Source organism: Diadema antillarum, unplaced genomic scaffold, assembly GCF_040938485.1.
Source record: "Diadema antillarum isolate AM-2024a unplaced genomic scaffold, OU_Dant_1.0 scf00000113, whole genome shotgun sequence".
Taxonomy (NCBI): Eukaryota; Metazoa; Echinodermata; class Echinoidea; order Diadematoida; family Diadematidae; genus Diadema; species Diadema antillarum.
In genome coordinates this window covers 1,454,671-1,477,261 of record NW_027271002.1, presented here as the reverse complement: position 1 = coordinate 1,477,261, position 22,591 = coordinate 1,454,671, and the positions used below count along the sequence as shown (strand labels likewise).

The following is a 22,591-nucleotide window of genomic DNA, read 5'->3' as shown; positions in this document are numbered from 1 at the left end:
TAGACATATGAATAATTATAGGGCCTATAGGAGTATTTGATACAAAAACAAAATTGTGAATAAAAATGACACATTCTGCAATATGACTACTAGCTGAGATAAATGAGACATAATATAATTCTCCATGCCTTCTAAAAGTAAGAGAAGTCTTATTTCGATGAAGTAGAAAATTAGATCAAAACATAATCTCGATATTGTAATCAAGCTATATATTTTCGGGTTACTTGTGCAGTATTTTCCTAACGAGCAAACGACTCGTTATTAAACCGGCCAACAAACTTTAACTGTGCTGAATTCCATTAAGAAACATCTACGGCCTAACACAAGTTAAGTAGGGCCTGCTGGTGTAGGCGTAGATGTAAACCCTATTTAATGAGCAAGCACACTCAATTGCATCATTGTTTTCACAATGCATGCGGGAGTTCATGAAACACTAAGATGAAGAAATTTCCCCCTATTCCTCAAGAATGTTTCGGTTGACACTAGGCGTTTTCACATTAGCCCGATGAAAATCCAAGCTCGAGATATTTTCTAATTTCCCAAGTCAGGAAATAGCGCGCTATTTCGAAACATAGGGCTGATGTGAAGACGCCTATTGAAGAAATCTCCCAACCCATGGATATTAGCTAATTTTCTTTTGTTTTTATCGAGGAGAATGGCTCACTACAAAATGCAATACAATAATGGACACGGGATGCCACAGTCTGTGAGAGCATTTATATGTTTAAAAAAAAAAAATGGGTATATGATGCATATGAAAACCGCCTATTGTGTTCTCAGTTCATGGTCTGAAGAAATAATGTGAGGCCCTCGTACATGTACTAGTACAGTAACCCTTCCCTTCCGATCCTTGATTTGAAGATTGAACACGTGTACAAACATTCCTCAGCCAGTTTGCCACTTGCATTGTTCTTTTATCCGACACGCCCCAGTGCAGTGCCAGTGTGTAAAATAATCCTATGGGGTAAGAATGATGACTAGTTGATGGGTTGACCGAAAGATCGGTCTGTATCTGTCCGTCGGGGAATGTTCCGCGGAGACTGCGTCTGGCTTCACGGATCCCCTCCGTATACAGACCGAAGTCAATGATTGCGGCTCCTGTGTGGAGCAGTCGCGCACAGATCAAACGTTACGATAAACCAAATTTCAGACAGCTTTTTTTACATTCAAACAAGTATGACATGACATGACACATTATGCAGCAATATTTGGGATAAATTTCTCACATTGTGCAATCGAAATACTCACATAACCTCGGTTATAATGCAGAAATTTTATCGATATCGCAACATCGCCGTTCGCGAGCAGTAAGTCGCCATTTTGAATCTGTAACAATTGCTAAGCCAATCACATGCGAGGTACGTGTTTTAGTAAAACAAACACGTAGAAACTACCTCGCATGTGATTGGCTAATAGATTCATAGTGTATGTTTCTGCAGTTTGAATGTGACGACGCGACAGGCTGTGTTTTACGTTGAAAATTCTCATAAAATGTTGGATTATTCATTAATCTGGTGAGTGTAACGTATTCTTAAAAAAATTAATTCACCATACAAGCTTAAATTTGCCGACCTAGGGCCGTGAATTAGACGCAATCGAGAAGGGTGAGGTACCTCACCCAATTTTCCATAGAGACAGTGGTTAAGAACATCCACACAGCAATGGGTACTGCAACCTTCCGTCTGTCTACGGAGGACAGCGTTAATGGCAAAATATAAAAGAGTCCTCCGGACAGACGGATCTTTCTGTCTAGTTGATGGGTTGCACTGGTTGCACATGGGTGCGGTGTGTGCACGATCATGGTACGATAGGTGCCGGTGGGGGAAGCGAAGCGAAGAAGAGCCAGGTGCTGTCGCATGTGTTTTAATAGTGCGTGAGCTAGCTACCGTTCACCAGTCCAGGCCACATTATACAGTCAACCCAAGTTGTGATAAAAACCCAAGGGAGAAATGACGAGACAGTGGGTATACAGCGTTCTTCTATTACTAACACTTGGCGAATTGTCTTCCCAAGAAGAGACAGGACAAGAAGACATTAATATCAATGTCCTTTACAAGCCAGAAATGTGTTCGCGACAGGCCAATGCCGGCGACTATGTCACCGTCACCTACACGGGTTTCTTGCCCGACGCAGCGGGCGCCGAGGAGTTCGACAGCACGTACGTATCCGCCAAATCTTTTCACATGTCATCATGACCATGCTAAATTATTATGCTTCGGTATGACCATACTTCGAAACAGTTTTCTAGATAGTTTTTCAGAAACACCCATGATATGATGTGGCACGTTAAATTGATCTCAGCCAATGGCACAATTTACTGCGTGGGTTAAGACGACCAGTTTTAAAATGACATAAAATTTAACTTTTATTAAATAAATTTGACAGCGTATCGACCATGTCGACTGCCAGGCATTGCATTGCAGGGCATTCCGGACTTTTAACAGTGGGTCGCCAGCCGCGATATGCTAGGCGTACAATGTACGTTTAATATACGGGGCCGAGTTATCGGTCAAGAAATAAACTTTACCGATGTTTCTGTGGCCCAGTTGCTATTCCCCTTTGAGATTTTAACCCTAATGAAATTTGAAAAATTGAATGTTTTGTGAAATAAATTGAAATTAAATTGAATAGTGTTCAATGATAATTTTGAAGATAATCTGTAGCTTTTTTTGAGGTTAAATGTTGTAAAAATTACATTTCCAGGGCTGCCAACCTTGAGTGAGAGTTCGGAGTGAGACATTGCGAGGGAGCGAAGCGACCGAGGGGGGGGGGGGGGGGGGGGGGGGGGGGTGGTGGTGTGGAAGGGGTGTGTCCCCCTTCCACGGTAGGGAGCTTTGACAATTTTACATTTTACATGGTGCAATCTGATGCATACTTTAGTCATGATTTGAACGTATACATACATACGTACATACATACATACATACATACATGCAAGCAGCACGATGAAGGAATGAAAGTCTCACTCTCATCTAAATGTGATGAAAGAAAGATCCTCTGGGCCGGGGCTGCTATACTTTGAGCGCCTGGTACGTGTGTGCGGCGGCCTGCTGTGCGGCCGTACGTACTTACAGTTACAGCTGTACGAACGTATTCTCTCATAGTCTGTGTACATTGTATGTAAAGCAATGTAAAGCACGCGTCATAGCCATACATGTACTACATTGTAGTACTGTAATTTGCCAAAAGTACAAGCTACGTTCACGTAACTATAGGTAGAAACCAATCGTAATCGAATAGCTCGTCTTTGCGCGCGAACCGAAAACGATTGGTTAAGCTTTACACCCGCGCAGGAAAATCTCGAAACTTTTGGGCTTGCATGGGCATATTGATATTCGGAATATCAGAGAATTTAGAGATATGTTTATTTTTTACATTCCATTTTGGGGGTTTAGCGTGAGATTTCGTTTATCAGAGTGAGACAGTCAAAATTGGTTGAATTGCGTGAGTCTCACGCTGATTGCGTGAGAGTTGGCAGCCCTGCATTTCAGATAAACTCCCCACAGAGTTCACAATGATGCCGATCGGCATCACATGTAATGTCCATTCCCTGTGGTCAGACATGGTCAGTCATGGGTGGGATTTGTCACACTTGACTTGTCAACTGTACTGGAGGCCTGGCCTTTCAGGAGACAGAATGGGGGAGGGTGCAGCTAGAGAACTTTTCATATAAATCAGTAGATCTAACTGTTCTGCAGAATGATGCTGCAGTATACTCTTGTAAACTTTAGTATTATGGCAGTGCTGTTAGAGCTTACATGATATAAATTGGTTCAAGCCTTCATTGAAATTATGACTGTGTGTGATAACAATCTTTACTTGGAATGTTGGTTGGCTGTCTCAGATGTACATTGTACAGGTGTGTCGAATGTTTGTTGATGGTCAAACCAGCAATGATGGATAGCTGACAATGTTGAAATGATGAGACAGCAAGTAGATAAATGTTTTATAGTTCAGAATGATGGATACACATGTATTAACCTGTTGAGGACGAGTCACGAGTACTCAGGCAAGCGTCTATGGGAAATGTGTGTTGTAGCAAAATCAGTTCGTCCTCAACGAGTTAAGTACAATGTATGTCATTTCCACTTAGCAGCAAAGGTTTAATAATAATCAAAGAGCTATGAAGGCATAATTAAGTGGATGGATGAGCTGGATTTATTCATGTAACGGATTATGATCTTTTCGAAGATGGAACTATTGTATTATTGTTGATTGATTATTCAGGAATGGCTGGAAGCAGTGTAGGGGGTTAGTTGAATGTGAGTATAATCCTTTCAAAATTATCATGCCACTGTTACTTAGTGTTAAGTTTGTAACCGATGAGTTCATTCGCACAGTGGTTACACTACCTCAAAACACTTGATTATAGAACACTGTTGTCTTTCAAAACATACCAGGTGAGTTTAGTGTACAAGTAAAGTTCACATTGCATTTGCAACTTAATTGCCTATAAAAGTTGAAACTGAATCACATTATCTGATATCACATTATTCACAGAATGAACAAGGGCCCAGTCTACTTCCGGCTCCATGATGAGGCAAGCACGGCCATGAAGGGCTGGCACTTAGCAGTGGAGGGGATGTGTCTCAAGGAGAAGAGAGAGGTCCTGATACCAGCCGGCGAACTGACTGCCAACCACGCCCTTCCAAGTATGCCCCACCCTCAGTATTAATCCCTAACTCCAACATTGACATGAGCTTTGTTGATATAGATAGATCAAGTAAACACACACTAGTGGAAACTGATCAATTCATAATCTTACAGTGGTCCCCATTTAATCGGGAGGGGTCAGGAGACAACTTTTTATCCCGTCGCGGGGCTAGCACTTATAAGTGGTGGCTAGTGTAGGCCCATGCAAATCACCCAACATGAAATCCAGAATGTGGGCAAGAATGTGTGATGTACTGTTGCACAGAATTACTGCCGTAAGTGCAGGTATATTTTGGCAGTCCACAATACTAGGTGGACAAAGAAATCTTGCTTTCTTTTCATAGCAAACAATAAATGAATATATCTTTAATTTGAACTGCTCAAAATTAAAGTGATTTTTATTTTCAAGGATAGATTGATTCCATGAAAATTTCAACGATTCCGTCTCCAAATGCTGTATTCGACAGAGCACAATGAGAAGTTGGCAAATGAATTCCACGTATACATTTGTTCTTGTTGCTTTACAGGTAGTTTTGGAGAAGTTTTAAAGATAATATAAAGTTTTGGTACCTCAAAAATTTCCCGAAGTTTCCTTGCCTTAGTTTGTGTTCCAGGTTAAAGTACCTTTCATATAACTAACACTGAGACTTACTCGTCCCAAAGTGCTCTCATGTCTTAGTAATCATGCAATAATGGTTTCGTACCAGAGCAGAGCGGGCTCTGAAAAATTCGAACGAGCCATTAGTTTGACTTGACGCAGCACCGCGACAATCAATATACATGTATTGTACGAAACCATTATTGCATGATTACTAAGACATGAGAGCACTTTGGGGCAAGTAAGTCTCACAGTGTTAGTTATATGAAAGGTACTTTAACCTGAAACACAAACTAAGACAAGGAATCTCGGGGAAACTTCTGAGGTACCAAAACTTTTATCTTTAAGTTTGTGTATGATTTGTAACTTTACTCTCATAGTGTCAAATTGGTGCCTAATTTCTCCAGTGCAATCAAAATCATCTCTTTTTATAATTTGTATTTGTTTCACTGTTTACGTAGACACCAAGGCCCCTCCCCCTGACCGTGATGTTGGCTACCGCTTTGAGCTGCACCAGCTGAATGACGAGCCACCTGTCACGAATCTCTTCAAACAAATTGATACGAATGATGACAAGGAGATTACAAAGGATGAGGTTTGTACCACTGATTCTAGACTTGGATAATCAGGCCAATACCATCCTCCTTGATATACGAGGTGCGTCAAAAAAGTTCCAGGACTGGGGTCATCAAAGATTTATTTCAAACCCAGATTTCAAAGTGAGAGGTTTCACCTTCAAAGTAATTTATCTGCAGTATGTAACTGTGATCTTAGCTCTCTGCAGCCATAGAATTTTTTTTTTTCACATAATTTTATATGTATACACAGCCTCTGTTTCAGGTCATTCAACAAAGAGCACAGTACAACGAACAAACTTGAAGTTTCTGGTACGGTTGGGGAAAACTCCATCAGAAGCGCTGAGATTGCAGCAGCAAGTGCAGCACATGTGTTTTTGAGTGGTCCAAGAGGCTTGAAGAAGGACGAAAGGACGTGGAAGATGACCCCAGGAGTGGAAGGCCCTCAACAACCAGGACTGAGGCAATGACCGATAATGACTCTCCCCAGCAAGTCTGGTTCATCTCATCTCCGTGCACTTGCTGCAGCAATCTCAGCACTTCTGACAAAGTTTTCCCCAGCCGTACCAGAAACTTCAAGTTTGTTCGTTGTTCTGTGCTCTTTGCTGAATGACCTGAAACAGAGGATGTGTGTATAAAATTATGCAGAAAAAAAAATCTAATGTCTGCAGAGAGCTAAGATCACAGTTACATACACCAGATAGATTACTTTGAAGGTGAAACTTCTCAGTTTGAAGTTTGGATTTGAAATAAATCGTTGATGACACCAGTCCTGGACCTTTCCTGACACACCTCGTACACATCCTTTTGTTCGGTGAAAAGTACCTGAGAAGGAGATCATGTGTATCATGTACAGTGGACTCCCATTATAACAAAGTCCTCGGGACTGGCGGTTTTCTTTCGTTATATCGAAATTTCATTATAACCGAACAAAAAAAAACAAAAAAACAAAACACGGATATTGTTGCGGCCTGAATTTTTACTTCGTTGTAACCATAACTTTGTTATAATCATGTTCATTATAATGGGAGTGCACTGTATATGGCAATGAATCAATACAATGGTGTGTTTATATATTGCCTCTTGTCAAAAGAAGAAGACCACAAAAGCCCCCTTTCTCACTAACCAACTCTTCCAACATCCCCACACATTTTTCAGTAATCTGTAATTGAGCTAAATAATATGACATAACATGCACACCCAGGCACTCAGACAAACACACACACACACACATACAAGAGGACTGCATTGTACTAGAGTTGGGAGGTTTTGACCTGTAATCATTTTCTGATTTCTCGCCGTGGCAACCTCTTTTTTCCGGAAAGGAACCAATCAATTACAGACTATTATTAGAGATCAGCGTGCAGAGCATTATTATGTAGCCTTTTTACAAGGCTCTGTGACATCTGTTTGGAACACAAGCCCACTAGATTGAACAGAATATATGTGACCCGCTATCACAAAAGGATCCGAGAGTCGGGGGAGGACAATTTTCTGAAAATGGCATGACATTATTCCCTTACTCTTCTACTTTAATTTCATATATAGCCTTACTCATAAAAGCACTCGGTTGCGGAGATATCGATGATTTTATTAGTGCATGTCAAGTGGTTGAGGAAATTAGAGTTTCAAGAAAAATGCCTTCAAAATTTTCCTTCTGACGCTATCATGATCAAGGGAAGACGAGTCAGTTTTCACCGCTTGACAATAGAAGGCATGCTCCTAGCGACCTCCGTGATGTTCATTCAAGCTTAGCGCCAGCGGTCTACGCATGACCAATCAGTAATCAGGATGCCACGCACTGACCAATAAGATCATTCCCTCGTTGCTAGGGGAGGAGTCTAGCTGCGGCGCTAAATCCATATCTTCGGACACGTTTCTGTTACTTTGAAAGTCAGAAAATCATGACCCAGAAAAATGCTGATTTCTTGCCTTTCCTTTGATGATTTAGCTTCGAAATTTTGCCAGATGATAGACAAAACATTAGACTACAAAATTATGCCAAAAACAAAAATCCGGTTGTTTTGACCAATTTTGATGATGTGACTTCAAACCCGATTTTCTCGGCTCAGCCATCAGCGACTTTAGGACCCTTTTGTTGTAGCGGGTCACATATTTTATTGAAAAGAGTCGAAACAAACAAAGCTCCTACAGATATCTTGCAAGCGAAGAGAGACAAAATTTACTTGGTAGTTACGAAATGTAATGCACAATGCTCCATGATCCAAACCAACGTCAGAGGGCCTTGTGGAAAGACTACACGTAGCTAGCCAATACAGAAATGATAAGAACCAAGCAAAATGCAACCAGCAGCTCAGTGAGTTTTTAACCCATTGAGGACGAGTCCCGAGTATACTTGGGCAAGTGTCTATGGGAAATGCGTGTTGTAGCAAAATCAGCCCGTCCTCAACAGGTTAATGGGGCATCTTCAGGCTGGGCCAGATGTTACCAGGATTCAAGCCAAATAACTTTTCTGAAATGAAATTGCTTTTAGGAAAATGGCGTAGTATTTATAAGAGTTGATTATCATTGGTGAAAAGAGGTACCATATATGCATACTCCCCATTTCCTACTTCTGTATCCATCTTTGCCTATACTTTTGTGTCTTGTCTATAACCTTACCTTCTTTCTCACAAAATTTGTCATAAGTTTCTTAATCCTTTGAATCCAAAAGATTGTGAGCAATGTGCTGTATGCTAGTGTCTGTTGCAGTTGCAGTTAATGTTGACAGGAATTTAACTGGTCACTTTCCAAGATCTATTTGCTGTGCTTTTCAAAAGCTTTACCTTACCTGAATCATACTATTCATCTTGCTCGCATCACAAAGTGAAACTTTTGGAATGTGCAACTGCTTGCCAAGTGCAACTGTTGGCACAAATGCGTGTGCAACATGCACAGTGTTCTTTGTTCTGCTTTGTTGTGTACATGCATTGCAACATGTGATCAGCTGTCAGTTTATAGTGCAAGAGGTTTAGGCAGATGTGCTAGACCTGGCTGGGACTAAACTTGGAATTTTCTCATGTGGATGATATTTTATGCTTTTACATAATTTTGTCTTGCCTAAATTTGTTTATTCTTGGTTTTCTGCGCAAGTCAATGAATGTTGACAACAAATATATATTCATTATCCCTAATATACTGTACCCTTTACAGAAAAGACTGAAAATATGATGGTATATACCCATTCATGAATTAGAATTCTGGTACCTGTATTGCAACTTCAATTATGATGGCTCAACAATAAAATAAAACAAATTCATAGCACTTTAGAGCATTTGTGAAATATAATTACATGTGAGCAAGGCTATGGACTGCCTGTCTGTAGAACTCTTTTACCATTGGAATAATGACCACCCCCCCCCCCACCTCCAAAAAAAAAAAAAAGAAAAAAAAAAGCAACAATGCATAGAAAACTCACATGCACATTGCACACCAAACTGTGTAACTGCAAACCACTCATATTTGGCATTTTCTCTGGTTGGTGGTTTTAGATGAGGGTCTTCCTCTCTGGGAAAGGGATGGGCGATACCCTCGGGCAAGAGGACACCCTCAACCAGGCTGTCCAAAACATTTTTGACAGCAAAGACTTTGACAGGAGCAATACGATCTCGTCCCGCGAATTTTTCGGCCACGCCAGACACGAAGAGTTATAGTGGTACGTAAAGTTTTAATGCGTGCCATAAATCATTAATTTGTAGGATGTAGATATGCACACTATGTGATTTTGTATCTTCTTATAAACACGGTTGAAAAGTGTAGTGGAGTGTCTTCACGATTTTTTAAAGGGCTGACAAGTTGGAAGGCTCATCAAGTGATTGCCCTTAAATAATCCTCTCATTGTCTTGGTGGCTTTGGTCAGAATGTGACCATTGTGCCATTAGACTTGTCTTTTTTACTGAATTTTTCATATTTTAATACTTTCTTTGTTTTATTATTGTTCTTTGTGGACAAATATAGGAATCTCTTCCGTGAAATGCACCTGTATCACATCATATTCACATGATCTAATAATTTTGGATTGTGCATGCACATGATTTTTTTCCCCTTGTTGGAGCCGGTTCAAGGTTCATCCGAGTCCCTGAGAACTCAAATCTCAATGGGCAGACCCACAAATGAATGTTTTCACAACTCAATGCCTGAGAGGTCGTCACTTTGAGGAGCTATTATCACTCAGTGAATAAGACCATGGACTGTCAATTGCGACATATTGTCATATTGTCAATTATTAACTTGACTAGAAATCGAAAAAAAAATCATGTTGTCTCCACCGTCTCAACAATAATTCTGGTGGTCTATGTGGGGGAAAAAAATGTCATGTGGTCACTGTTTAACTAACAAGCATTCACTCTTTCTTTACTAACCTTGAAAAATAAATCTTATGTTTAAGCAGATTGAAAAAATTATCATTGAAGCTGCATTAATTTGTAATGACCAAAAATCCTGCCATCGTTATGGGAAAATTCAGTTGCCGGCTGCCACCAGCATATAAGTTTTTTCTCTCTCTTTTCTTCCCTTTAGAAAATTCCCATTATTAGCACAATGCTGGTACTTTGTAGTAATTAGAGCCATTTCTGCAGCCAATTGGAACGAGGAAGAAATTTGAATGAGTTTCGATAGCACTGCTTCACATGAAGTGTGAGGGACCTCTTCCACTTTTTGTTCCAAAATATATTGAGGAATGCTATGTTTACACTCATATCATAAGACGGTGATTTCATTCTTGCAGTAGAAATCAAGGAAGACATTCATACTGAAGTTGCCTCTCTGTACAAGGGTGCAACAATTATAGTCCCATGAAAAACATGCCCATTTACAATGTTCCATCATACCTGAAATGTCAACATTGCACCACTATGAGTAAACATATTTTTCATAGTGTTTTCCCGTGAATTTTTGCCCTTTTTGCAGTGTGTTTGTTTCAAGTTTTTTCTTTCAAGTTTTTTCTTGAACATGACTTAATGGGCTAACCTCCCATACACCAGCATGAAGAAAAAGAAGAAGAAAAAAAAAAGATGACATGGCATATAAATCCAGTGAACAATTATCTCTGTGTTTATGAAATCTTTTTATCTTTTTATCTATGAAATCTATTCAATTTAATCAATTTTTATGCGATTATGAATATAAAATCCAAATAAATGACATAATATATATAATTTTATGTTTGTTTGTTTTTGTTTTTAATGCAAAAGTGACTATGACTACAATGCTTGTTATTCCATCACCTACAGATGCTAAATTACATCCAGGATCAGGGTATGGGAGGAATCGAAGACTTTCCGGACCGCGACCAGGCCATCAAGCACATGTTCAGCTCCATGGACCAGGACAAGGATGGCGCGATTAGCCACAAGGAGTTCCCCGGACCCAAGCATGACGAGTTCTAAGTCTTGCCGGCAGGCTGTACTCCGAAAGATTCCGTGGCTGCATCACTGTTGTCGTATGAGTTTCAGTTGGAAGTTTTTTTGTTTGTTTGGTTTGTTTGTTTTCTTGTTTGTTTTTGAAGATTAGGGCCCATAGTGACCTGACCAATACAGACTCTGTAGCGTGGGGATACCATGGTAAGGCTGGCCAGGATTGGATATATTCAAGAATCCACGTTGGGAATTGTGTACAGTTTTATCACTGATTTCTGTGTACTGTACGAGCTGAAATTTTTGCGTACAGATATTTTCGCGAATTGCTACTTGGAGGAAATTTTCACGTGTTGTTAATATCGCAGTTGCAAGGGTCTAACTGAACTTAGTTATTCGTGCATTGTTATTTTTGCGGTTCAAAGGCGATTCGCGAAATTCGCAAAAATAAACCACCGCGAAAATTTCAGCTCGTACAGTAAGTATACACACAGTTGAAGAATCTAGACTGTAGTCAACCATTTACCGATGAGCATACGATGAGTGATGCACGTACTGTATTTACTGACCAATGCTATTCATGATTAATCTTTGTGAATGTACACTGTACCCTGATGGTCAGTGAATGAATCAGGCCACCCATGAATCGCTATGCTATTGGGTCTTTAAAAAATGGTAAGCACTGTTTGGGCACCCGTCCCGCTTCATCATGAATATTCATCAGGCAGTAAGATACTGTACAAGTAAGTGCCCAGAACGCTGGATAGGTGCCATAGAATGTAAAAACGTATCGCCGGTAAATGTAAAAATCTCAAAAAATTGCATCAACGGGGAATGTAAAAATGTCTCGCTGGGAGATGGAAAAATGTTCAGTTTTGCCGCGAAATTTAAAAATGCTGCCGGGAAATGTAAAAATCATGTATTTCCACGGTATTACGGATACATGTAGATGATGACTATTCATGGTGAAGCGGGACGGGTGCCCAAATAGTGCTTACCTTTTTCGAAGAGAGCTGACAGTATTGGGGCTACTATTAGTATACATTGTATACGTGCTGTTGGTGATGTAATAATGATTACGACCTATAGCAATTTGTTTTTTGCTTTCTCTTAATTCTGTGAACTGAATCTGAGTTTCTGCATGAACTCACTCTTTGCCTGTCGTCGGCAATTAAAAGAATGGCTGAAAAATTTAAGAATGAAATACATTATGGTGAGGTACTCAAAGGTACTCAAATCATTTTCATTTTTATCATCAGTTGTTGCTAGGTAGGGCAAGCCTCTGGCAAGCTTTCTGGTTATTAAAGCAGTCTTTTTTTAACAAAGCATGCATTATATTTTGAATACATTACAGAAATGGTCTATTCCTACGTTGCAAAGAATCTTGTGCAGTACAATGTAAAGTATTATTTTTATTTTTTGCCTGATGAACATTTTCTACATTTTCTCAGATTCATAGAAGTCTGACACCATAGACAAATGAATTGTCATGTGATGTTTACATTAATTTGGATTGTGTTCTGTGAGTGATGGTATGATAATGTATTCATAAATTGATGATTAGCCTTATCATTATGATAGACTGGTCATTATTGGGCTCAATCATTGTGCTCATTATTTTCATATCAAATGCTGTATGGTCAAGGAAAAAATTATAATGAAAGTGACAGACCAGTCATCAGTTTTTAACTTGCACAATGAGCAAGAGAACTCAACGCTGATGTATTTTGTAATTAGCAGGTGAGACCTGATGGTGATTTTTTTTGAATGTGTAGTGGACTCCTGCAAAATTATGATTTTTTTAGTATTATCTGCAGAGAAGCAAGGGTAGACTTTTTGTTAAGAATAGATTTTGGATAGAACATGTTGGCAACAGAAAATATGTTTAGGAAGAATGTTCGAGAAACAGAAAATGCTTACTGTGATATTTCATGGTACATGGTGCTTTGTGTATAATGGTGCATACAAAAAAAAATAGCAAAGAGTTATGTCAAGAAAGAAAGATCTGTCCCAAGACAGAACTGAAAATGGAACAATTGATGAACTAGTTATGCAGCTTTTCTTTTTCTTTTTCAATACTTTTGTAGCATCTTTTTCAACACTTTTGTAGCATACCCAAGCGTCTTTCACAATTGCATCAGTGCTTTCTGTCTTTGAAGTATTTTGTTAATCACTTTATTGCTGAAATAGTAGTTAGTATAAAAGTATGCTGTGCACAATCGTTCCAAACAAGTAATTCTTCACGTCCAGAGTCTGTAGCAGATCAGCAAGTCTGCAGTACTTTTGATCAGGTGCCCCTCAGAAATACAAAGCTTGAATTACTGAGATAACAAATTTTACTTGTTACAAGTGTCCTTGCTGTATGAAAATGGTGGTCAGGCAGTGGAATAGTGCACTCAGTGGTGTGTGTACTTCCAGATGTGGACCATATTACAATAATAATCCAGCCCCTTTTTCTTTAAAGGGATTGTATAGTTTTGGTTGAGACCTAACTTCCGCCTTTGAGCATTTTTGGTGAGATAATGAGAAACCTCTTATGAAATGTTAAAGAGGATGTAATTCCAAAAGGAATTCAAGTTTATCTGATGAAAACTGGTTTTAAATGGCCGAGATATCCAAAATAGAGCAATCCTAATAAAAGTTGGGACCCACCTTTTATTACGGCTGCTTTGTTTTACTTTGTTTTTTAATGTTTCAGTTATTTCAAAACCGATTTTCATCAAATAAACTTTGAATTCTTCTTAGAATGGTATGCTCAGTAATATTTCATAAAGTGGTTTCTTGGTAGGGCCTACATGTATCTCACAAAAAGTTTAAAGCCCAATCCTCATCTCCACCAATTCTATACCATCCCTTCAAGAAAAGCAAGCCATAATGACCTTGGATGTCTCTGCTATAGAATACTAAACCTTCACAAGGCGGTCGTCTTGATGTCGCTTCTTCTAAGCGTCTAATCCTCTGAGGCATAGATGGTTTGTCGGCAACATCTGAAACCCAGTTGGAGAAGTTCCACCAGCGTGCTATACGCTCCATCCTTTGGCGTTGATGGCAGGAGGTCCACCAGAATAGAAGCCTTCATGGAAACCAAAGTCCAAGGCGTGACTTCAGTGGTCAGGCCTTGCTATCACAGCAGAGAACTTCTGCTTCTGAAGACAACCACCCTTTCGTGAACTGGGCTTGGGTTCTGGGAAACAAGTTTAGCCCTTGAATTCAGTTGAAAGCAAGATATTATTCATAGGGGTGAAGGTTCAGGTGCGAGTTTCTTCAATTCATCTCCCTCTACAAATGAGATTTTGTTAAGATCTCAACTGCCGATCTGTAAATTAACTATAAATGTCGGAAAAAAAGGAACCAGTGGGACTCGAACCTGTCATCTATGGATCTATGGCTTTCGCCCTTTTAGTCTAGCCCTTCTTCGCTACAAGGACACCATGAATCTATGGATAGCCTCTAGTAGGGGTGCAACATCTACCCTCTCTCCCTCTTCTCTGAATTTGTTCGTACAGCATGAGGTGTGTCAGCGCACCCTCCCCAAGTAGCGATGATTCTTTGCAACTATAGGCACAGGCTGCCAAGAGACTGTTGCCAAAGAGCAGTGGTCCTTATCGCAACACTTCAAAATGAAGTTCCAGCGCCCTATCTGTTCCTATTTCTGCAGATCGAGTACATGTATAAGCCTGCCGAGCCATTTCCATGTCCGTGTGGAGCTGCACAGTTACTCTAAAAGTGGATACATGTATTTTCGCGCGAGTAATTTTTGCGCTCTACCAAATGCAATGAATTTTGCATGTTTTTAATTCCCCATAGTTAAAATAGACAGTGCTACAATTTTAACTTCGACGAACAGAAGAATGAATACAAGTATCTTTATTTCAATATGCTGAAGTTAGAAGTAGAAAGACAAATATACAAAGACAGCCGGAGAGATAGGATGGTATACAATTCGTTATTAATCAACCAATGTTAAAAAGGAAGAGGAAGAGGGATGGAAGAGAATGATTTAATAAATATGTATTTTATTTATTTTTTTAGATTTCTTTACCCAGGGTAGCCCCATCAGTTGACTATACACTGGTATTCTTGGGGGCCTTGCAATAGAATAACACAAGTTATTTCAACAATTAATTCAAAACATACACACGCACACACACACACACACACAGTAACAAATCAAGGACATCCCGTTATACATCGCAATATCAAAACAATATCAATGCTGTATATAAAATACAAATTAATAAGTCTTTGATGATAACAATACACAAATTCACTTTATTTGAAATATGATGATACTTTTGCATAATACATGTATAGGGATTTCAAAATGACCGAGTTCTACCCCAAGTGTGTATATGCTCTTACAAACGTGTGAAGGGAAGTGGCATTTCAGACTTCAGCGGAGAGCTGATTCCAAAGACAGGAAGCATAGTGTGAAAATGATTTTTTTTTTCCCGCTCAAGATCTAACTTATGAGACCATTATTACTTGGGTTTCGTGTACTCTTATGAGTGTGCGTTACCAAGGGATGTAATTAGTTCTCGCACATACATTGTATTCAGTCATGTTGCCATGAAGTGTTCAAACGCCACCTCTCTTCAAGCGTCTAGCCTTCCCAGCACCTGGCTGGTTGGCACTGTGTGATCCACTCTCCTTACCACTCTGGCCATTTCCTTGTGCTGCTTGATAGGCACATCTTCAGGACTTTGTGAGCAGTTTGACTATGCACAAGAACAATAATCAAAATACGGTATTATTAAGGAGTTTGCAAAAATTTAGCGCTGCTTTCGGTTAGATACTTCCGCAGGCGTCTCGGCAATGCTAGTTGTGTATAGCATTTTTTTACTACATTCTTCAACTTGTTTTTGCCATCTCATAGATTCATCAATCTGAACTCCTAGATAGTATTCCGTTACTCTCTCCAATTCATTACCATCAATTTCAAGTTTCAACCGATCTGCCAGTCGGTAACAGTTTTCTTGGTGCTCCAATTAACATAAACTGAGTTTTCTTAGCATTCAATATTAGACAATTTTGTCCCAACCACCGGGCCACATTATGCAATTGTCGTTGCACGGTTTTCAATCTTCTGGGCATCATTTCCACTATGGAACAGAACCGTGTCATCTGCATACAAGATTACTTCACACTTGTTTACTGAATTGGGCAGATCATTTAACATAACTGAAAACATGCAGATTTGAAGTGGCGTGCCACTTCATGGAATTAATGAAACAACGATTTGCGCGTACGATTTCGTTCACGAAATGACACAAATGTTTGCAACTTAATTGTTTTAATATATCGTCTCCTCGATTTGAAAAAGAAAATCATAGTAGTTGTTGAAAAAAAAATGCCCTTCTTGGTTTGCTGGACAAACTGGTCCAGCAAACCAAGCTGGTTTGCTGGACAATAAATCATAAATACATGTATCATATACACGACCCACTGTGCCATTTCGTGGAAAAAATCGAACTGCGGTTTACGCGTATGATTTCGTCCACGAAGTGACAATCATTTTCTGCCTCGCAATCGGTATATTGCACTTTCAATATTTGAAATTGGCATGTGACTATAAAGAAGAAGTTCTCCTCTTTCCGTTCATGTACAATTTATCATGTTTAATTACAGAAACCCACTCGAGTTGATGATTTAAAAAATTGTAAAACTGCGTTTTTCTCGAACGCGGTTTTCTTCACGAGCCAAAGTGCCATTTCGTGGTGTCAGCGACGAATAATTTTACAAATGGGCAAGAGCTTTCTTGGTACATGTATACGCTTTCAGGTCAAATCAAAAGGTAATGCAAAGTTTGCAGCATATTTTCACTCCATAAAGAGCACACAGTCAACACGCGCCTCTAACATCATGTGGGTGCCCAAGGAACACGCTTCTGAAAGGAAAACTCTGCGGAGATGACAGCTGCAAATAGGTTCTATACATATAGAACCTCTTTGGATGACAGGCATTTCCTTAGTCTGATATCCAGTCGTTGCGGTACATTTCTTTCACTTCCAGGTGCTTCCTGAAGAAGTTGATGATCTTCCTCCAAGCAAACTCCTGGTCTTTGGCACCTTGCTGGATGTCCTCACCACCGTAGTCTGTGTAGTACACTGCAAGGAAGCAAACAAACAGCCGAAAGTTACAACTCCACAGCCTTACCACTCCTTGTCTTAGAGGAAATAATATGTTCCTGGAGTTACGCTCTCCCTGACTAGGCTCTGATACACAGGCGTAAGATGAACGTATGGGAAAACACAGATTATTGTGGTATAAAAGTAGTTGATACAAACTCTAAAAAGAAGTTGACGCAAAGTGTAAAAAGAGGTTTGTACAAAGTGTAGCCTTTCCCTGATTCTTGAGGACGAGTGAGTCACGCGTGTATACTCGGGCAGGTGTCTATGGGAAATGCGTGTTTAAGCAAAATCAGCCTGTCCTCAACGGGTTAACTCACATCTCGTCTGACCAATGGTCACCTCACGCGGGTCATATAGGCCAGAGGTAGTATTGATTGCATGGTACGGACATTCCAGGAAGTGGCCAGTCCCAGGGAGTGAATGCAAGTCCACCAAATGACCTTTACCAGCCTCTTCCATCTGCTTCACGATCTACACAAAAAAAATGACAATTCAAAGGATATCATGGGAAGGCAACTGCTCATCACATGCAAAAATAAGAAATACATAAACTCACATATTGATAGTAAATAAGGAGAATTGTTAATGTAGTCCATGATTGTCTGCGAAGCGTAAACGCCCAAGTATTCAAAAGAAGAAATATGAAACTATCGTGAAACGGAGGTTTTTTTAAAGACTGTTACGTAAATGTATGCATAAAATAATGCCTGTTTGTTTTCATTTTGAATTGTGTTAGAAAAAATGTTGGATATTTCAATTAATCTCTTTTCTGTTTTAACTCTCAGATTCAAATGATACTGTGCTCAATTAGTTCGTTCAATTGACTTTGTATTTCATTTATATGAAAAAGAAATTCAGAAATAAAATAAGATAAAATCAATCACCTTATTTATTTATTTATTTATTTATTTATTTATTTATTTATATGTTTTATTTTCACAGGGTGGCTCCGTCAGTGGGTTAAACACTGTTGTTCTTGGAGGCCCTGCATGAACACATGCATACAAATAAACACAAAAATGTATGATAATCATACAATACCAACAACAAAATCGTATTTGCAGTATCAAATCTGTATATATCTTAATATACTGTATACTGATATATATTAAACTCAAAATTTAACAAATATTATGCAACACATTACATCCTCATATCCTTAAATTTCCCCTACCTCAGAAAGAAAAAAAAAACAAACAGAAAAAAAAAGAAACGACAACAACAGAACTATACTTGGGCACAGTGGAGTGCCCTCCAAAATTGGGGTGAGAACGAATGTTTAGATGGAGCATGCCTTAAGTTTATTGGTAAACTGTTCCATTCGAGTGCGCCGGTGTATGAAAAAGACTGTTTCCCAGCATTCGTTCGAGCTCTAGTTACTATTAGCCCGTCAGAGACTGCTGATCTAGTCTGGCAGTTGTGTGTATTACAAACTTTCTGAAACAAGAGTGACAGGTACTCTGGAGCGTCCCCATTTAGTGCCCTATAAACCAGTTTGCACCTTTGAAGCTTCCACCTATCCTCTATCGTGGTCCAGTTTAGTTGACTAAGTACGTAGTCAGTAGATGTACATGTGTCTACCCCTAAGACTATTCTGGCCATTCGTTTGTGTTATCTCACAATAATATCTTTCGTAGTAGAGGGACATTTTGACCAGGCGATGCTGCAGTAGTCAAACAATGTGAGAACTAAAGAGTTTGCAAGAAGTTTTAGTGAATTCAGAGGTAGGGATTTTTTCAGACGACTCATCAGACTTAATCTGGAACTTATTTTCTTACTTGTATGATATACATGTTCCTTCCAGTTAAGAGCCGGGTCTAAGTGTACCCCAAGATATTCCTCCCCCTTACGGGGGAGGAATCAGGTTAGTGCAAAAGATTTCGGAGAAACAGCCTGACACTATTTAAAATTATTGCCCTCTATTCTATTTTTTCTTTTCTTTTATATTTTTCATTTGTCTATTTATGTATATTTTTCAGTTCTAGTCAATCAGTAGTGAATATGTGAGGCTGGCCAGTTTGTAGAAAGGTATAAAGGTCACCCCCTCCCATCCCCCACCCTCCCACCCCCACCCCCCCTCCCCTATAACGCACCGGCGTAGCCTGATGGATAATGATCTTGTTATCTTTGGAGGGTGGCGGTTACTATGCAAGGAAGCCAAGCGACCAAACCCGAGAGTGCGGAGGGAACGGGGGGGGGGGGGGGAGGGTGTGGGAGGGGGTGTTCCCCCTCCCACTGTGAGAACTTTTTGCATTTGTATGTTGTAAATGGTGCAATTTGATGCATGTATTTCCGTCTTTTATCGACTTGAAACGGCCCCACTTGTTTAAGGTAGCAGGATATTTTGATGTGGATTATTATTGAACAATTTGTCTATAAAGAGGTAACATTTAAATAAACTTCTTGTATTAATCTATTGTTACAATTAATTTCATGAACGTTGTCTGTTAAGCAATCAAACAGAAAAGGCATGCTCACGAGGGTGCTACAAAAGGGATATTATTTTCTCCTCCCACACGAAGGTGATTTTACATTTTCAGACCTGAAATTCAGCGATCTGGTGCAAACTTTTGGTTCAATACTTGGATTTTTTTCTAGCTCCCCCCCCCCAAAAAAAAAAAAAGTATTTCTGGAAATAATTTGGACTTTTTTCAGAAAAGTGTTAATGGCAAAATCACGGCATTTAGCTCATATTCCGCGTGTATATCATCTATGTGTATACAAAGTCTAATGAGGTAGAGGGGGATGTTGTGGGAGGGGGATGTCCCCTCCCACTCGACGGAGCTTTTGCGTTTTTAAAATCAAGATAAAGCGATCTGAAGAACACTTTTTGTGAGAAATTCGGGCAGTGTGATTTTCCCCCGATTTTTCCCCTTTCTTTCTTTTTTCCCGCCCCCCCCCCCCGTTCCGCGGCCCCTGGTTGTTGTTGTTGTTGTTGTTGTTGTTGTTGTTGTTGTTGTTTTGCTTTGTTTTGTGTCTAGAATAAATAGAGCTTTGGATTGACCTATAGAGCATTGTGCCCGTTTAACTAAAATATGGAGGGCATCCTCTATCACTCATCAAGCCTGGTGAAAATTGTACCTTTTGACTCGTGTGAAATGAACATGAATTATTATTTCAACGGAGGTTTAGCGACTGTGATATTGCAGGAGCAGAAGCATTATATTGCTCGTACGTACGGCGCTGTACCACAGGCTGTGCACTGTACCATACCAGAGAGGTGCGCCCTCAATCTTGATGTACTGAAAGGACCGTAGGATACTTACTTCAGTAGTCATACGTGCAGTGGGCATGAACCTGTCATCTTCGTGACGGAACGCCAGGATGGGACAATTCAAATTCCCCACCTATAAAAAGGAGTTAGAAAAGATGTATAGATTATTCATCGTAAAATATCATACTTCGTGATCTCTGACGTGCAATTTCTTTGGGAAATTGTCATCGGGGTTCGTTATCTATAAATTACATGTCCTGCATGTTATTCGTTATCTATTACGGGTTCATTATCTATAAATTACATGTCCTGCCACCCCCCCCCCCCCCCACGTGTCTATATCATCAGTGTTTCCCTGTCGGCTAATTCATGCCCAGTATCTTGTGCAATGCAATATATTTAAGATAATATACCTCAGAGATCTTTCCATCTCTGCCAGCAGGGTAGTCTTGGAGAAATTACATGAGACAGTGACCAGCAAATCGTGTCCTATACTGTATATGACAATGTACGACAAGCGACAATAACATTGAATAGAAGAAATGGATGGGATATCTAAAAGATCTACTGTTTCGTTTTGTGCTCTCTCCGATTATATTCTGCACTCTCATAAGAAGCCGGATGTATGTGTCATCGTGCCTTTTCATGGTTCATGTCTCAGATCCGTATAAGAGTATATTATGCTCTCAACACAAGTTCTCAAAGTGAACAATATATAATAGAGATACAGGCCTAACCTGTGTCATAAAGCAAAAATAAAAGTATGCCCTACTTCTCCTAGGTGCGCCTGCATTGCATTATTGTAAGATTATGAGCATTTTTATCATCATTATTATTTTTTGGTTTCAAGTTCCCCTTTTCTCCAGTTGTCAGGAATTAAAGTATATTTTTGTTATCTTTTTAAGTACATATCGTGAAAGTGTTATTCAGGGCTTGATATTAGCGGTGGCCTGGGGCCACTCTAGAAATTAATGTTGGGCCACCAAATTTCCAAAAAGATTATCTTTGGTCGCCCGGTCGGGCACTTCAGATTCAAAATGAATATGTCTTAGTTTACATCGGGGCACTACGGAGTTATTTTTCGGATCAACGAAATTTCAGATTTAAAGATATTAGAGGCCCGACCATTGCCGATCGGCCTTGTGTTATGTGGCTCCTGTGGTATACAACAAGTGCATTAGCCGTGGTGTGTATAGAGCGTAAAGATCCGAGGACCACATATTCTCACCTGAGCCAATGACTCTAATTAGCTATTAATATGATCATTCATAGTCCGGCGTTCGGATTTCGTTATAATTTTTTTTTAATTTATTTACTTATGTATTTATTCATTTATTCATTTATTTATTTATCTATTCATTCATTTGTTTACGTATTTATTTATTCATTCATTCATATATTTTTTAACATTTACAGCGTCGTCTTGAAAACTATAAGGACGGATTTCATCAGGTTAGCAGATAGCGCTCCTCTGCCGAAATGAAGGAATCTTTACAAAAACCTTCTCTAGTTCTGGAAGTGAGAGCGCTATTAGTTTGAGCAGTAACATGAGTAAGTTATGTAAGGTCGGTAACACTATGGAGCTGTTGTAGCTCCATGGTAGCTTCAAGTTTCACCCACGACATTCTACCTGCTAAGCCTGGTGGAAATCTGTCGCGGAGTCTTGAAGAAGAAGGTAGAACTAGCTGATTTTTTTTTTTTTTTTTTTAAGTTTACGCACGACCAAAGACGAACGTCGGAATATGAATAATTGCAAAAGCTCATTTGAGCCATCGCCTCCGGTGAGCTGATAATAAGAACAACAACAAATAATTATCATGTAAGACAATGACTCACACAAGCTTTTCCCACTTCCCCATATCTTTCTCTCTCTATTTACCAAAAAAAAACAAACAAACCCAACTTTGTTTATAAGGAGAAGAGCCCGGGAAGAAGGAAGATAGCAATAAAGGGATGGTATAGTTTTGGTTGAGACCTAATTTCACGTTTCTAACATTTTTGGTGAGATAATGAGAAACCTCTTATGAAATAATTATGAAAGAGCATAACTATGAGGAATTCGACGT

The 22,591-nt window shown here is 39.5% G+C and overlaps 2 protein-coding genes across 2 annotated transcripts in view; one reads left to right on the top strand and one right to left on the bottom strand.

Annotated features, from left to right (window-relative positions):
* The first annotated feature begins 1,819 nt into the window (after positions 1–1,819).
* LOC139719692 (peptidyl-prolyl cis-trans isomerase FKBP14-like) lies at positions 1,820–11,405 on the top strand. The gene is made up of 4 exons (XM_071631090.1): positions 1,820–2,158; positions 4,501–4,652; positions 5,713–5,846; positions 11,058–11,405. The coding sequence occupies exons 1-4, from the start codon at positions 1,950–1,952 to the stop codon at positions 11,211–11,213; spliced, it is 651 nt and encodes a 216-aa protein (XP_071487191.1). The 5' UTR covers positions 1,820–1,949; the 3' UTR covers positions 11,214–11,405.
* Positions 11,406–17,147: 5,742 nt separating this feature from the next.
* The window catches only part of LOC139719677 (bile acid-CoA:amino acid N-acyltransferase-like), an 87,654-nt gene continuing 82,210 nt past the window's right edge, over positions 17,148–22,591 (bottom strand). The window contains exons 9-11 of the mRNA XM_071631075.1: positions 20,578–20,658; positions 17,629–17,782; positions 17,148–17,287 (exon numbers count right to left, since the gene is read on the bottom strand). Of these exons, the coding sequence (XP_071487176.1) occupies positions 17,148–17,287; positions 17,629–17,782; positions 20,578–20,658 (375 nt within the window). The remainder of the gene's footprint in view (positions 17,288–17,628; positions 17,783–20,577; positions 20,659–22,591) is intronic.

What these genes read in the sequence shown, in the direction of transcription:
- LOC139719692 (XM_071631090.1), top strand. Translation starts at nt 1,950, where the DNA reads ATGACGAGACAGTGGGTATACAGCGTTCTTCTATTACTAACACTTGGC. An exon ending in TGCCAACCACGCCCTTCCAA is followed by an intron (nt 4,653 to 5,712) that starts GTATGCCCCACC and finishes CTGTTTACGTAG; the next exon opens with ACACCAAGGCCCCTCCCCCT. An exon ending in AGGAGATTACAAAGGATGAG is followed by an intron (nt 5,847 to 11,057) that starts GTTTGTACCACT and finishes CATCACCTACAG; the next exon opens with ATGCTAAATTACATCCAGGA.